This window comes from Plectropomus leopardus, chromosome 11, assembly GCF_008729295.1.
Source record: "Plectropomus leopardus isolate mb chromosome 11, YSFRI_Pleo_2.0, whole genome shotgun sequence".
NCBI classification, from domain to species: Eukaryota; Metazoa; Chordata; class Actinopteri; order Perciformes; family Serranidae; genus Plectropomus; species Plectropomus leopardus.
This window is the reverse complement of record NC_056473.1, coordinates 19,443,000-19,457,490: the sequence shown is the minus strand read 5'-3', so window position 1 is coordinate 19,457,490 and position 14,491 is coordinate 19,443,000. Positions and strand designations below refer to the sequence as shown.

The 14,491-nt window shown below is 39.7% G+C and overlaps 1 protein-coding gene across 1 annotated transcript in view; it reads right to left on the bottom strand.

Annotated features, from left to right (window-relative positions):
- Positions 1 to 14,491, bottom strand: part of cdh13 (cadherin 13, H-cadherin (heart)) — a 323,390-nt gene that overhangs the window by 29,104 nt on the left and 279,795 nt on the right. Inside the window, exon 9 of the mRNA XM_042496074.1 lies at positions 10,298 to 10,438. Within this exon, the coding sequence (XP_042352008.1) occupies positions 10,298 to 10,438 (141 nt within the window). The remainder of the gene's footprint in view (positions 1 to 10,297; positions 10,439 to 14,491) is intronic.

Genomic DNA, 14,491 nt, shown 5'->3' with positions numbered 1-14,491 from the left:
TCCCCACTCACTCGCTCACTCACTGTGGGATGCTGAGTGGATGCTATGTGATAACACTAAACCTCAAAGCAACCTAAAGGAGGAAAACATCTGCAAACCAAAGCAAAACAGCTGGTTGATTTCTTCAAACATAATGTAACAACAAGAAACCTGAATTTCAACACTGTCAACAACATTTACTGTATCTCTTCTCAAACAGATGGACGTGCAAAGGAAACATGGAATTCTGGCAGAGGGCCTAAGAAAGAGATGTGAGGCCTTGGAAGAGTATACACATCTGTCAGCTTTACCGAGTAACACTAAATGCTCTCTGCCTCATTAGTACTACTATGGAAATTGCCTCCTATTTCTTATACAGGCTTTTAATTTGTCTTTCATTGCCAGCTGGCATTGTTTGCCTTTTACAAACCACTGACCAAGACCTTTTTCTTCCAGTCTGTCTGCTGTGTGCAGAGCAATGGCCAAAATAATGATGAAGAAAAAAAAGGGAATAAGACGGAAAGACAGAGAAAAATGAGAATCAGGTTTAAGAGTAAGTAAAACAAAATGAAGTGGTTGTTTTGAATGTGATACCGGCAACTATAAGCCATCAAATATATCAATCTAACTTTTCTATCTTATTCTGTCCCTCAAAGACACACAGAGTAAATACATGCATACTATTGCAGTCAAGTAAACACATGTACACTCATCATATTCTTACAAATAGTACACAGCACCAAACATACACACATTCACATGGACAGAGGAATGGAGATCAACTTATTTTACTCCTGGATGTCTGTCAGATTGTTATGAATACAGATGGCAGTTAGGGGCTGCACTGACAGGCAGCCAGACAGACAGTTGAGCAGCTGTTCGTTTGCCCTAATGGAAAGTACTTTGTGACACGTCCCCGTTGCCCTAAAGATTTTCTCTGAAAGGGAACAACAGAGGCCCATCGCATTAAACCTCCTGAGACAAGACTATGCCGCATAGTAGCATTTGCTCCTTTGCCTCATTGAAGCAAAGTGGCGAAGTTTGTTTTTCTTGACCTGTGGTTACTTTTCCAATATATCTTTCTGTACATTTATCCCCTTTCTGAACATTTATTTTGGAAGTCCATCTCGTCTTCTCCGCTACTTTTTAGATCCTTCTGAAGCAGTTCTTAGAAAGCAGTATAAGCTGTCTACTGTAAATGGATAAATCCTAACATGCTATCTGGGAAATGATGTGGCACCTTCATAATCACATAAAATATTTAAAATTTCAATAAAACTTTGCATGATGAGGCCATGCAATACTTTCGTATTTCTCGTCCCATTTGTAATAACAAAACACTTAAAAAACTTAAACAGGAATCATGGCCATTTCCAAGCAGTCATTTGTCCTTCCTTTCACTCTCAGCTGAACAAGGTGCAGACAGAGCACAAATGTGGGAAAAAAGGCACAGTTTTCAATGTACCAGAATGAGGCTGAAATGAAACCGGGTGCACGTGATCACTCATCTTCCCACACAATCCTATACACAGTGTCTGTATAGCAGTGTACCTCTCCGTCTAACCCCCCAATCGCTTTTTACCCTCCCCCCTAGCTTTAATCCTGCATACAGAAAGTGTGCCTGGAGAGTTAATGAGCTTACCTGTGTCTTTATTAAATTTGAACAGCTTTTGCGCAGCCCGCTTCTAAAGATAGATTTTCGATGAATCTGACATTCAGCAAAGCAGCTTTTCTACCTTTGTGGAGCATGACAGCCCTCATATTTGTCAATGCAACTGAGTTTAAAAAAAATGCTGGCACACAGTGTATTAAATAACCACATGCTTTGAAAATGCTGAGAGCCATTCAAGTGTTACAGCTGATAAGTTACATTGGATAGCATCTGACAGTCCCTTTCCAGTGTTCTCCAAACTGGAGTGTCCTGCCTACAGGAGTTTTGTAACTTTCCAAAACCAACCAATTGACAGTCCACACTGCTGAACCTACTCGTGTGCTCCCCTGTGAAAGTAAGAATTTCCATTGTGTATTTCGACAGTGTACATTGTCTACCAAGCAGACTGCTAAAACGCTCACCATGAATCGTTCTGAAGAAAAAGTCCTTGAAAATGCTCACCTTTACAACTTCCCACCTTTTAAATTTTAAATTTGCAAAGCTGGTATTTAATACACGGCAAGAATTATATAACAGCCAACTGTGGAGCTCATCCTCTCTTTTTGACTACTTTATTTTGACTGTTTGCTTTTAAACGTCCTAAATAACAGAGATATATTTATTGTTAATTTGTATAAGACAACTTTTGGATGATATAATGCGTAAATCTCGTCTACTTCTTTGGCAGCTTGCATCATTTATGGTACATCTACTCAAAAGAGTCTGACAACAAATGCAATAAGATGCCTGTCAATATCGGCAAAGCATTTTAGTGATGTACAGAAAATTTAGTTAATACTTAAGCCCTCTGCTAACCTAAGCCAATGGATCATTTTTATGTTAATACAGCAAAAATTAGCATCCCAGAGTGTCCTCAGCCTCACCATAGACCACCTCACCGGGAGGAGAGCTGGCAGCAGAGACTTGTCCCCACTCAGCGGTTGCAGCAACACAAATCAAGTCACCATAGACCCCAGCTGCAGGGGACTGCACAGCCCATGCTCCCAGCTAGATCAGGTCACAGGTTAGACTAGTCTACAAAAACTGTTTCAAAATGCAAAATAATGGAATTGTGATGTGATTTTTTAAAATCATGGTTTACTATTGAAATTCAGCCATTAATCACAATAAAAAGGATAGCTTTGACAAATCTAATATGGTCAACACTTTTGCGTGTTTGATCATATCCTTTTTGTTGCACCAGAACTCAATGGACAGCTCCTTTAAAATAAATTGTTAAATAAATATATAATAATAAAAAAATAAATAAATAGAAAACTGTTAAACGCTTGCAGCCTTTTTAAATAAGCTCATTGAGAGCTTATGTGGAGACATTTAGATGGCCTTGTGATTTCCAACACAGTGACATTCTGCTGAGCAAACTTCACAATTGTGGAACAGCACTCTGTTGCAACTTCAAGTGGTCTTTCACACTTATTTCTAAAGCCTCTTCACTCTTTATCGTAGAGACTGGGGGTGTCAAGAGGCATCACGCTATTTCCCACATCTGAATAAAATGACCTGTACATACTGTAAGCTTCTCAATTTACTTAACTGTTTTATGCAGCACGATTGCTTGTCTTAAAGTAATAAAAATAACCTCACGTATTCACACTTATTAAATACAGCATGATGAAATAACTGAGCAAATGAAGAATGAAGTTAGTTGCAAATGCAAGCACATGTGATCTTATACTTGGATGAGAAATACTTTAGCAAGGGACATTTTTCTATGCTCGAAATTTGATTCTTTATCCGGGGAAAAAGCTGACCAGCCAGCATAATAATATTTCAGACCGTAAAAGTTTGAAGGACATCTCACCACATCTCACTCTAACCGGATCTGTTTGTGGATTTATGTGCCAAATAATATCCACTCATACACAAACACAAACATAAACATACACACACACACACACACACACACACACACACACACACACACACAAACATGTACCTTCGTCCTTTGAAACGTAACATACAGTGCACAGAATCATCCCTCATCCCTTCCTCTTTATGACAGAGATGCCTGGCCAACTGCGCCACCGTATCACCCAGGGTAAGCACTGTGTGTATCTCAGAGCTAGTGAAGCAATCATGCAAGGCCCGGACTAATCCGTGACACCCGTTAGCCATCCCCCGAGACAGACCGGCACTGACAGGGCCCTGCTGCCCTGTGCCTGATGCTACACCCATCACTGCTAACGTCTTTATCAGCGGGACAGATGGATTGCAGGCGAGCATATTCTCCTGGTCATCATAGAGGAGGGGAGGGGAGGAGAGGAGAGAGAGAGAGAGAGAGAGAGAAGGAAGGCACACAGAAGGACAGCCAGGCACAGAGAAAGAGTGCAAAATTAAATGAGGAAAAAAAAACAAAAAAAAAAAGAGAGTCTAGCTGTCAGGGAGTTTGAGTGACAGGAGTGATAAAGTCCATCATGGTCTTGTTATGAGGAACAGGGGGAAATAGGCCCAGTCAGACATGGCACTGAATTAGCAGAGCCAGAGAAGAGAGGGGGCGAGACGAGTAGTGCAAGCACAGAGGAAGAATATGAAGAGAGGACTGGGATATTAGAGGAAGGATGAAATCACAGAGAGGGAGACAAAACTTGAATGATGTGGTAAAATACAAGGGCATGCTAGCGTCCACTCTAATACAAGCATCAACTCTTAACAATGTCCACAGAAGTCCCCCATTACAGTGTAGACAAGACAGTGTAATATCAAATTCAGCATTGCACAAAAATCCCACAGACAGTGTACCTAACAGTTAGAGTAAACAAATGGAGATAATATAAAACTCCAGTTTTGTAAAATTCACCAGGAGAAATATTCTGTCTTCATTACAGGAGTATACATATCTGGCCTTTCAGATGACAGAGCTACCAAGGGATTCCATATCATCTTTTTTCTCCTCCTCATAAAAACAGGATTAGACCCTCGCTATAAAAATTAATCAGGTCAGAGCCCAATCCCCTACAGAAGCAAAATGTAATAAATTTCAGAGAAAAAAAGGATACCTTAGCTTATGATTTTAAAAATGGAAGATAGATTACACTGAATCATCCATCCTTAAAAAGAACTTACTAAGGAGAAAAGAAATGGCAGTTTGGCATGCCGTTCAGCTAATTCTTACATCTTTTATGGAAGGCTTTAAGCGTTCGCTATGTGTCCATATTTCAACATTGCATCAGTGATTATCGGTAAAGGTCGTTTTGCAGCAAAGCAGCTTCTCACTTCTAAAGAGCTGCTTTAAGTCAAACTGGAATTTTAAAAAATTAAAACATAAATATATTTAGAGCTCATTATATGTCCTTCGCATTTGTTCTGAGTAATGTAATCTACTTAATTTTATCAAAACTGAGGTACAATAAAAAAGTCATTTTAATTTAATTCGTTTTGTAGAGCCATGATAGCTTTCTCATTAGGGTCATCCAGGGGCCATAAAATTTGTCTCTGACTGACAACAGCTGCAATATTTGATGGGTCCAGAATCCGTGTGGGCAGGCACTATAAACATTGTCTGTAATTTCACACACCACACTGGTGTTTCTTCAGATAAAAACATACCTGTTCTGACAAAAAAAACTTGATGATAACTTGTGATAACAGTTATGTAATGACATCACAGAAACTAGCATATGACATAATCTAGCAACAGTGTCGAACACTGTGGCAGGTAACCAGCCCACCTTGTTGTCCATTGCTTGGTGATTTATACTTGTGATTTGCTGCGGACACGTTACACAGACACAGGCAACTCTAGCTCGACGCCCTTCCTTTGTGTTGTTATGTGGGACAAACACATAATAACATGAAGGAAAGGGAACGTCTATTGAAATCAGTGCAAACCCAGTGAGGTTGCACATGAACACCTCCCAAAAATAATATAATTAATATTGTAAATGTAAATGGATCATTATCTTGAATTGCAGTACATAACCAGTGCTGTGTGCTTGTTGATGAAGGGGAAACAACGTGTCTTGTACGGAGCTTACAGCACATCTCTTAAATGTCAGTCAACTGCAACAATGGAAAACACCCACCCAGAAGGCTGACATTCAAAAATAGCTTTATCCTCTTTTGAAAAAAGAAAGAAAATAAAGCACAACAGCTGCTGTATAATTGTTCATATTTCCCGACACAAAAAAAAAAATTCATTTCCACCATGCTGCTTGTTGTTCGACAACATTATGAAGGCTAGCAACAGAGCTGCTGTATGTGTCCTGCGTCAATATTCACATGCTGCTGAGGCTCTACAATGGAGGAAGCTCCAAATGGTTAATAATAATTTTAAAGCTAACACAAAGACAATGAGATATCAGTGCAAGAAATCATTCTACATTTGATTCATCCCTCTCACTATTTGATCATGCAACAAAAGGAACAACAGCTAATGACAGCATATCTACTGTAATCCAGATTCAGAGGCTGATAATTATTCCTTTTCAAAGCTTGGAACTGACGCTCACTTGTTTTATCATTCCTTTACATGAAGTATAACTTCAGCAACTTCAATGCAGAGAGATGAATTAGGGGGGAAAAGGAGAACAGATTCCCTGCTGGCTGATCTGAGGATGTTCACAAGAGTGGAGTGGTGGTCTGAGGCAAAGACTTCACAAGCTATGAATAGCTTTCCTCTCTGCATAGAGCTGTGGTAGGTAGGTCTGAGGAAAAACAGAGGCACCTTACGTGGGGATTATGTTTTCTGAATTCAAACAAAATGTCAACTCTTAAAACCCAGCAAGACTGGATTTCATGAATAATAACAGGAAGGATAACTGCTGCAGAACATTCATTTGCTTGCTTTTTTTTCTTTCTCTCTCTCTGTATCCATCTATGCTGGACTCTTTCAGCTCATCTTTTTATCCCTCTATCTTTCCCTGTTTGAGTTCTGCACATAAGTTGGAAGATGAGCTTTCAAGCTTACATCCCATCTGCAGGAGGTGGTGTCTTCAGAAAAAGACAACTCAAGATTCCTCTGAAGGAAAGGATTTTGCAAAGTTCTACGAAAGGACTTGAATATTTAGTTGAATCATTTATACAGTGAAAGCTTGAGAGCTGCCACTGAAACACACTCAGCACGGATGCACATTCGCACACACACTCACAAAATGATGGCGGTCATCTGAGAGGTCAGAGATGATTCATGGGCAGGTTGGAAGTGGTCAGGGAGAGTGCAGTGTAGAGGATTTATACAGGGAGCTTAGCGCCTTCAAACACTTGTTTTTTAAAAGCTCCATTTCTCCACGCCGTTAAACGGATCTCTTCCCAGTGAGAAATGAGAACATTAACTGGGACACGGACATGGTGCACTCTGCACGGCCCTGCCGAGCCCTCTGAGCTGTAACATTTCACATCTGAGCTGCGCTCCTTACAAGCTCCCCTGACACCCTGATGCATCATGGGAGGGCTGTAGGGGAGGTTTGGTTGGGGCAGAGCACGATGTGTCTCAAAACCTGACAACAGCTGCAGGCGTTTCCATTAAGAACAACACAACTCAGTGTTACAACTGCACCTAAAGGCGCGTGGAGGGTCTTTTTCTACAGGACCTCATTCTTTTTTTTCAGTGTCTCACCTCCAGAGGTGAGAGGGAGGTATGAAGAGGGAAAAGAAAGAAGCCATGACAGCGTTTTTTTTGACAATTTCATCATGAGGTGGCACAAATGGCCAATAGGTGCAAATTATTGTGTGCTTTTTTTTTTTTTTTGTACATGTACGTTTTATTTTAAAGCGTGACTGCCAGGCACCAGTTTAGTCTGTTAGCTTTTCATGAATGCCTTGAGGCATTGCTGACTAAACAAACCATCATTGAACCACAACACATCTACTCCCACTCCTGCTCCTAGAATCCCTTATCTTGCCTCTGCACCCTCATCACCCAGTTACACTGATGGGTTTTTACATCTCACATATATTCCTTGCACGCATATACACACCCTGTGATCTGTGCTGGACATTTTCTGAACCTTACCTCACAAGACGAGGACAGAAATATATATTTTTTCTGTAAGGGGAAGTGAAAGGTCACACTGTGCATTAGTCCTTGAGTAGGTAAAAACGTGTGCATGAAATGTGTAAGTGGTGGTACGTGTGGGGGAGCATGACACAGGTGACTTACTGCTCTCTTTTCAATTTGCTTTTAGCACTGTTTTCTGGTAATGCAATCTGAACACTTCCTCTGTGTTACCTGATGTCCTGATAAACTGAGAATAAAACACATGTCCACTCATCTCCTCTCTGCAACATCAAAGTCATGCTGAACCAATCTGTTGCTCTGACTTTCACTTTTTAACAGAAATGCTGCCTTTACTCACTAATTAACTCCATGTGCATCTACTTCACTGCTCTTTTGACCACTGATTAGCTACTGTGAGCAAATCTTAACTATTCCAACAGATTAGTCAGATACGACTGTGCTGTTGAAGTAATGAAATTTGAAGGGCACTTGGTTTGGGTGTCATGTCTTGTAAAGCAGAGATGTGACGTAGTTTGGCTATGGAACCACTGGGTACAGTTGTAAGTACAGATGTTCCTGCTTCAGTTTAGTTTAGATATTAATTTCAGGAATAAATGGCAGTGTAATATAAATGATTTCAAACAAAAAATACTAGAGAGCCATAAGAAACAATGGAAGGATAAGATTAAGCCAAAGCTCCTAGACTATATCCATATCAAAGAGTACTACACAGAACCACAATTTCAATTACACAGAAAGCAAAGGTCTCTATGTGCTGAGTTAAGAAATGGTACTTTACCTTTGGCAACTAAGGGAGGCAGAAAAAAAGATGTTCCTAAAGAGCAGCGTTTAAGTGTTTTCTCTGATATTAGTGCTGCTGAGGGTTAATTACCAGCTGCGACAAATCATAATGGCTAGTATTTTTTTTCCACTCGGGAGTCTGTGTTGATTTTGAGGGGTTCTAAGATCTATATGTGTGTTCAATTGTGCACATATTTTGTCAACATAATAGTGTCACATTTGTGCAAGATGCAGTCACAAAACTTTACAGGTGTGTAGTTGACATCAAATAAGGGCTAAGTTGGATGATGGGTGTGATTTCAACCAAGGAAGTTTGAAGTAGGAAGGTTTGTCCCTGGCACACAAGTTGCAGGTTGCTAAATCACAGCTGGAGTGATCCCATTACAAGATGGTCTCATTTTGTTTCCCATTGTAACATATATATGTTTTGGTGTTCTATGTTAAGTTGGCTCTTTGATGTGGAGATATTTGTCTTGTCAAGATTTATAGAAAATGCACGTTACTAAGACAGAGAACACTGCATCCAATACAATAATATTTGTTGTTGTTGTTATTGAAACTGAATGTTTTTGAAATGTTGACCTATATGTTCTGATTGATCATGTGGCCATCCTGGTAGTTGTTTCTGACCAGTGCTGAATCAGACCAGATCAGCTGGGAAACATTTAGAGCAGGCCTCAATTAACGAAAACAGAAACTAGATATACCACCATGAGGATGTATGCCTCCGCACACCAGTCAAGCTGACAGTTTACATCCATGTCTTTGAAAACAAAGATGCTTCACCCCCATCAGCTGCACAGGAGATCTAAACAATCAGCACCATTTTAAGGTGGACACTAAAGATGAATGTTACCAGTTAAGTTTGCAACCAAATGTGTCCCTTTCTGTTTCTGAGATACAATATTAAATATTGGCCAGAAAAATGTTTTTACAGAAAATTACGATGTCACAGTGAAGATGACTTTTTACATCTAAAATGCCAGCACATTTTATCCTCTTAGACAACTGTGTGAAATTTCATCATACTTATTCCTTATTCTTTGACCTTTGACCACCAAATCCCATTGTTAGGTCAAAGTGGATGTTTGTGTCAAATCTGGAAAAAATCCCTCAAAGTGTTTGTGAGATATCACATTCACAAGAATGGGATGGATGCAAGTCACATTGACTTTTAATTTATGACGACCAAAATCTAATCAGTTCATCTCTGAGTCCAAGTGAACGCTTGTATCAAATTTGAGGAGATTCCCTCATGGCATTCTTCAGATATTGTGTTCAACAGAATTGGACTGAGACAGATAACCTGAAAACATGCCGTGTCTATCACCAATACAGAGGCATAAAAAGTAATGTGGAAATGTGCATTATTTTAAACATAGCATGTGAGCCATTACTGTGCATTTCATTTAGCCTGGCTATTATCACCTTGGCCCACTACACAGCTATCATTTGAACTTAAATACCTGCATTTTTTTCTTTTATTTAAGAATTTACAATAACTTTTAATATAAGAGTGCCACCAAGAATCAGGGACTGTCCACAATCTTGGTGGAAATTTGCTAGCAACCTGCACAGTAATAATGTCATATTTACTATCAAATCATCATCAAAGTTTCCCAAGGCTCACAACATACCTCAGTTATACAACAAATTAGTCAGAGAGCCCTTCCCAAACAATAGACCTTGATTCGAGCTTATTATTGGAAGTATCTGCCCCGTTGATATGACCTGTATCTTTGATAAAATGCTGTATATCTATCAGCTTCAACTCACCCTGACCTTTGACCTCCCCAGAGGGGTAAACAAACATTTTTCCCACGTAATGTCTGATGTAACATGCAAGCACCAATGGGATATAAAAGAAAAGCCAACATCAAAAGAAGCAGAGAGGGAAAAATGTTTCTCACCAGCGGATGCGTGAACTCAGGGGCATGGTCATTCTTGTCTGTGATGGTAATGGTAGCTGTGGCTGTTCCTGTTAGGCCCACCTCACTTCCTGCCATGTCCTTGGCCACAATCTCTAACTCATATGTTGTGGTCGGCAGTGTCTGGAGAATAAGCACACGGTGATTCAGAGTTAAAAAGGTGAAATATACAGTGGATGTCAACATGAAACAGAAATAAATATTTATAGCTTAATTAAAGAAAGGATAGTTTTGTAAAGTCTGGACAGAGAGACGAAGAATTGTTTCAGTAATACTTTTGACAGAAGGCTATCAAGGAGAAAACAACAGTGAAAGGAGATATAAGCGCATGGAAGTGCAAGTACAATTACTTTCGTGAAATGACAGACAAAACCAAGGTCATACAATAGTTAGCTTAGTTAGCTGCATCAGGGAGGACTCATACATACACTCATACACATACTAGTGTGCGGTGATAACCTTCAGATAATCTTTTTGAGAGGCGAATCATTAAAAATCATTACTAGATGAATGATTAAGAGCAATTAAATTAATCCATCCAAAGCAAAAGCTAACACTTATTGCCATGTTTTACATTGCTGTAAGACCCTTTGAAAAAGCTTGAAAGCTCCTCTAATAGTCCACTAGAGGCTTGAATCCACCATCAAATCGACTGGATAACGGCTGAGGAAAAAAAAAAATCATCATTGTGTAAATATGCACCCTCACGCTCATGTACCAGTGTTAAAAGCTCCAGTAAACACTCATAACATCTCCAGGGAAAGGTCAGGAATCCACATTTTGAAATTCATACATGTAAGAACAGATAGGGCGGAAAAAGAGAGAGGAAAAATGGTCCCTAAAGCTATGCAGTACCGGATCAAAGTATAAGCACACTATGCACAGTTTACACTCATCCATTGTAAAGATTCCCGAGTGGCTCAGATCTAGTTTTCACACACATCTTCCACAATGCTTTGGGGCATCAAAGATCAAGAGTTCTAGGCCCTGCCTGAAAAGACAAACTATTTTCCCTGAATACAATCTGTAAAATCAGAGCAATCATTGAGGGATTTAGAGATTTTGTGGCCTTTGCCAAGCTTTCAGAATCTTCACACCTACTTTTAGTCATTTTTGTTGCTGATTCAATGTTGGAGATGAAGGAATTAACAAAATCCAAACTTAACTTTTGTCCTTCACACTTACAACACAAACTAAGCCTGATGGTTCTACATTCTTACACAAGCAAAGGAGAGGGATATGTCCTTGATTACAAAGTAGCCCTTCCAAAGCACAAACCTGTAATCTATATAACAATTGGAGGAATATAGTTCATACATATACAGTGAGGGGAAGGCATTCATAATGATCATAGCAGGGGTAATCATTTGTTGCCATAATTCATGCCTAATAGAAATGTTGACTCTGGTGGATAAATAACAGGACGTAGGGGCTGCTAAAGCTAACATTTATTTATCCGCTGCAGTGTTTTTTCTCCCTACTGGGGGTGTTAACTGTCACATGCTTAATAAACTTCATCCATCTGTCTCACTGAAAATGCTGCTGGAGCTCTCTCCTGCATTGTAGATTCACCTCTGAGTGCATGTGTGTTCTTCTCATCGACCGGCATGAACACGGAGGAGTGAGATGCACACGACAGTGGAATACGTACATGACGGAAAGAAAAATCAGGCTGCTATTTGCTATTAAAATAATAATAATTATAATTATAAATAATAATTATTTAATTAAAAAAAAAACAAATCTTATTTTATAAACAGACAATGAAAGCTATTCCATCATTTTTGCTCTTAGTTCTCATTGTTTTATTTGTCAGACAGGATTTTCATTAGGCCCTTGTTTAGCACGATATATGCCTTCGGAGGGCATTTATAGGCCAGCTGATAGCCACTAAGGTACAGCTAAGGCTGAGCCTCTTTTACAGTGTGATTACACTAAACGACTGTTCAAGCTCCCTGTAAAGTGTTTTGTTAGCTAGTGAAAGGTTCATTTCAATTTCAAGTAATTTTTACAGCATTACATGGTTGGATTTAAGCAGCAATAGTAGTGAAATAGTTCAAGCGATGTTTATTTTTATGCTTTCATTCGGTTGGCATGAATGAAAGCAAATTTGTAATTGTTTGGAATATTCATTCCCTTCAATTGCATTTACATTTATTACACACACTCCACACTGACACCACAGTGTTTACACCATTTTCTCTGCCTCATCATGTCCCTGATCTTTATACGCATAGACAGTCAACCTGATCATTTTTCATGATATTGTTTACAGAAAAAGAGCTGTGACCCAACATCCCCTCACATTGTACACAAATCCTCCGCTCTGCTCAGTGTCTGAGCAGTGATGGCAGTTGTCAGTGTGTGTGTGTGTGTGTGTGTGTGTGTGTGTGTGTGTGTGTGTGTGTGTGTGTGTGCATCCGACTTTTTCCCTCATCATAGATAGTGCTCTAATCAATTTCATCTATGGCAGGCAGGGGGAGATCAAATGATCAATGGGTTGACACCTTGAGGCTTGTTTTAATTATCACCTCACCTGGAACGGAGACGCAGTGATGAACTATTCACTGAGATGACATATTGAGGTCAGGAGTGTCGTAATATATAGAAGACTTACTTGGAATTTTCATTTTATAAACAGAATACTCAAAAGTGGACCTTTGAATGTAAAATGGATGAGGTCTTTACATAATTTACATAAAACTCAGCATACTAGGTGACATGCATAAAATCCTATACATAAAATCCCTTAAAAGAACAGTGTGTGGAATTAAACACCTGGTGGAGTATGTGCCTCATATAGGCTGAATCCTCCACAGTGGCCCGGGTTCATTTCCAGCCCACGGCCCTTTGCTTCATGTCATCGCCTCTCTCTCTCCCATTATCCCATCTGTCTGAGCTTTCCTATCAATAAAGATCAAATACACCCCACCCCCCCCAAAAAAATCTATAAAAATAAAAATTAAAAAGATAGAAAGATATGACTAAGAATAACAATTCTGCAATTATTGAAAAGATCCTTAACTTAAGAAAAAAGCTCTCTATATGATTAGTTTGCCACCAGACACCATGCCTTTATTTGTAGCGCCGTCTGCTGTAACCCTCCAACATTGCAGCTCCACGTACATCACGCATGTATCATACCCCAGAGCTCCGATGGGATTAAAGACCATGTCCCAGCCGCCTTTGAATTGCCTTAATGATGACCTGCTCCCTATGTAGATAAAAACAGCTCATATTAAGATAACAAAAACATAATGATTCTTATTTTTAAGTAACTATAGACTCAAAAACATACTTATTATATTATGCTCAATTTCTGGCAAGATATCTCTCTGAATCCTACCTGCTGAACCTTTAAAACCAAACTGACTTAAAGCGGCAAACAGTTTAGTCTTTTAACTATCTATTTTTATTTACAGACCACATGACCATTCGAGAGGTGCCCCCCCCCGGTCATAAACTCCATCCTCTTAAGCAGCTGCTTCAGTGGAGATTGTAGAGAGAGCGAGACAGTAAACAGGTGTTTCTACCAATACTTTGTCACACATATTGGGTGACAGGGGCGTCCCTCACAACCAGCTCCTGCTCCATCAAACATTGTGCAGACAGATGGTGCTCTATGGACCTGTGAGTTTATTAAATCGATGCACACAATCACACATGAATGCACACACACACGCTGACTGTAAAACTCACACACACACATGCACACACACACACCTGCACACACACACACCTGCACACTGAAGTACACTTTTGCCCTCCAGCTGGAGAAGAGAGGGGCTCTGAATTACCTGCAGTCTCAGTGGTGTCTAAACACATTGAGCGTGGCCTCCTCTGGCGACTGACAACGTCTTAATGAGTATTTCCTGAGTCTCAACTCAATTATAAACTCCCTGGCAGTACCTGGCTAAGGAAAGATGTTCAAATCCACTAGAGAGAGTTACAGCAATGGGGAATTTTCCCTCCAGGTGTCAAAAAACATCTACTGGCATAGTGTTGATTGAGATACTCGTCACAATCAGCCCCTTCATTTTCAGCTCCTTGTTAATTTGTCTGGAAACACTTGATTAAACTTTAGTGGGGAGCAAAAGTGTTGCAATCAATGGAAAAAGTTATTTGTTTGGCCACTTCTCCTGTGGGCATAAGCACACAAAATCAAATGAATGCTAA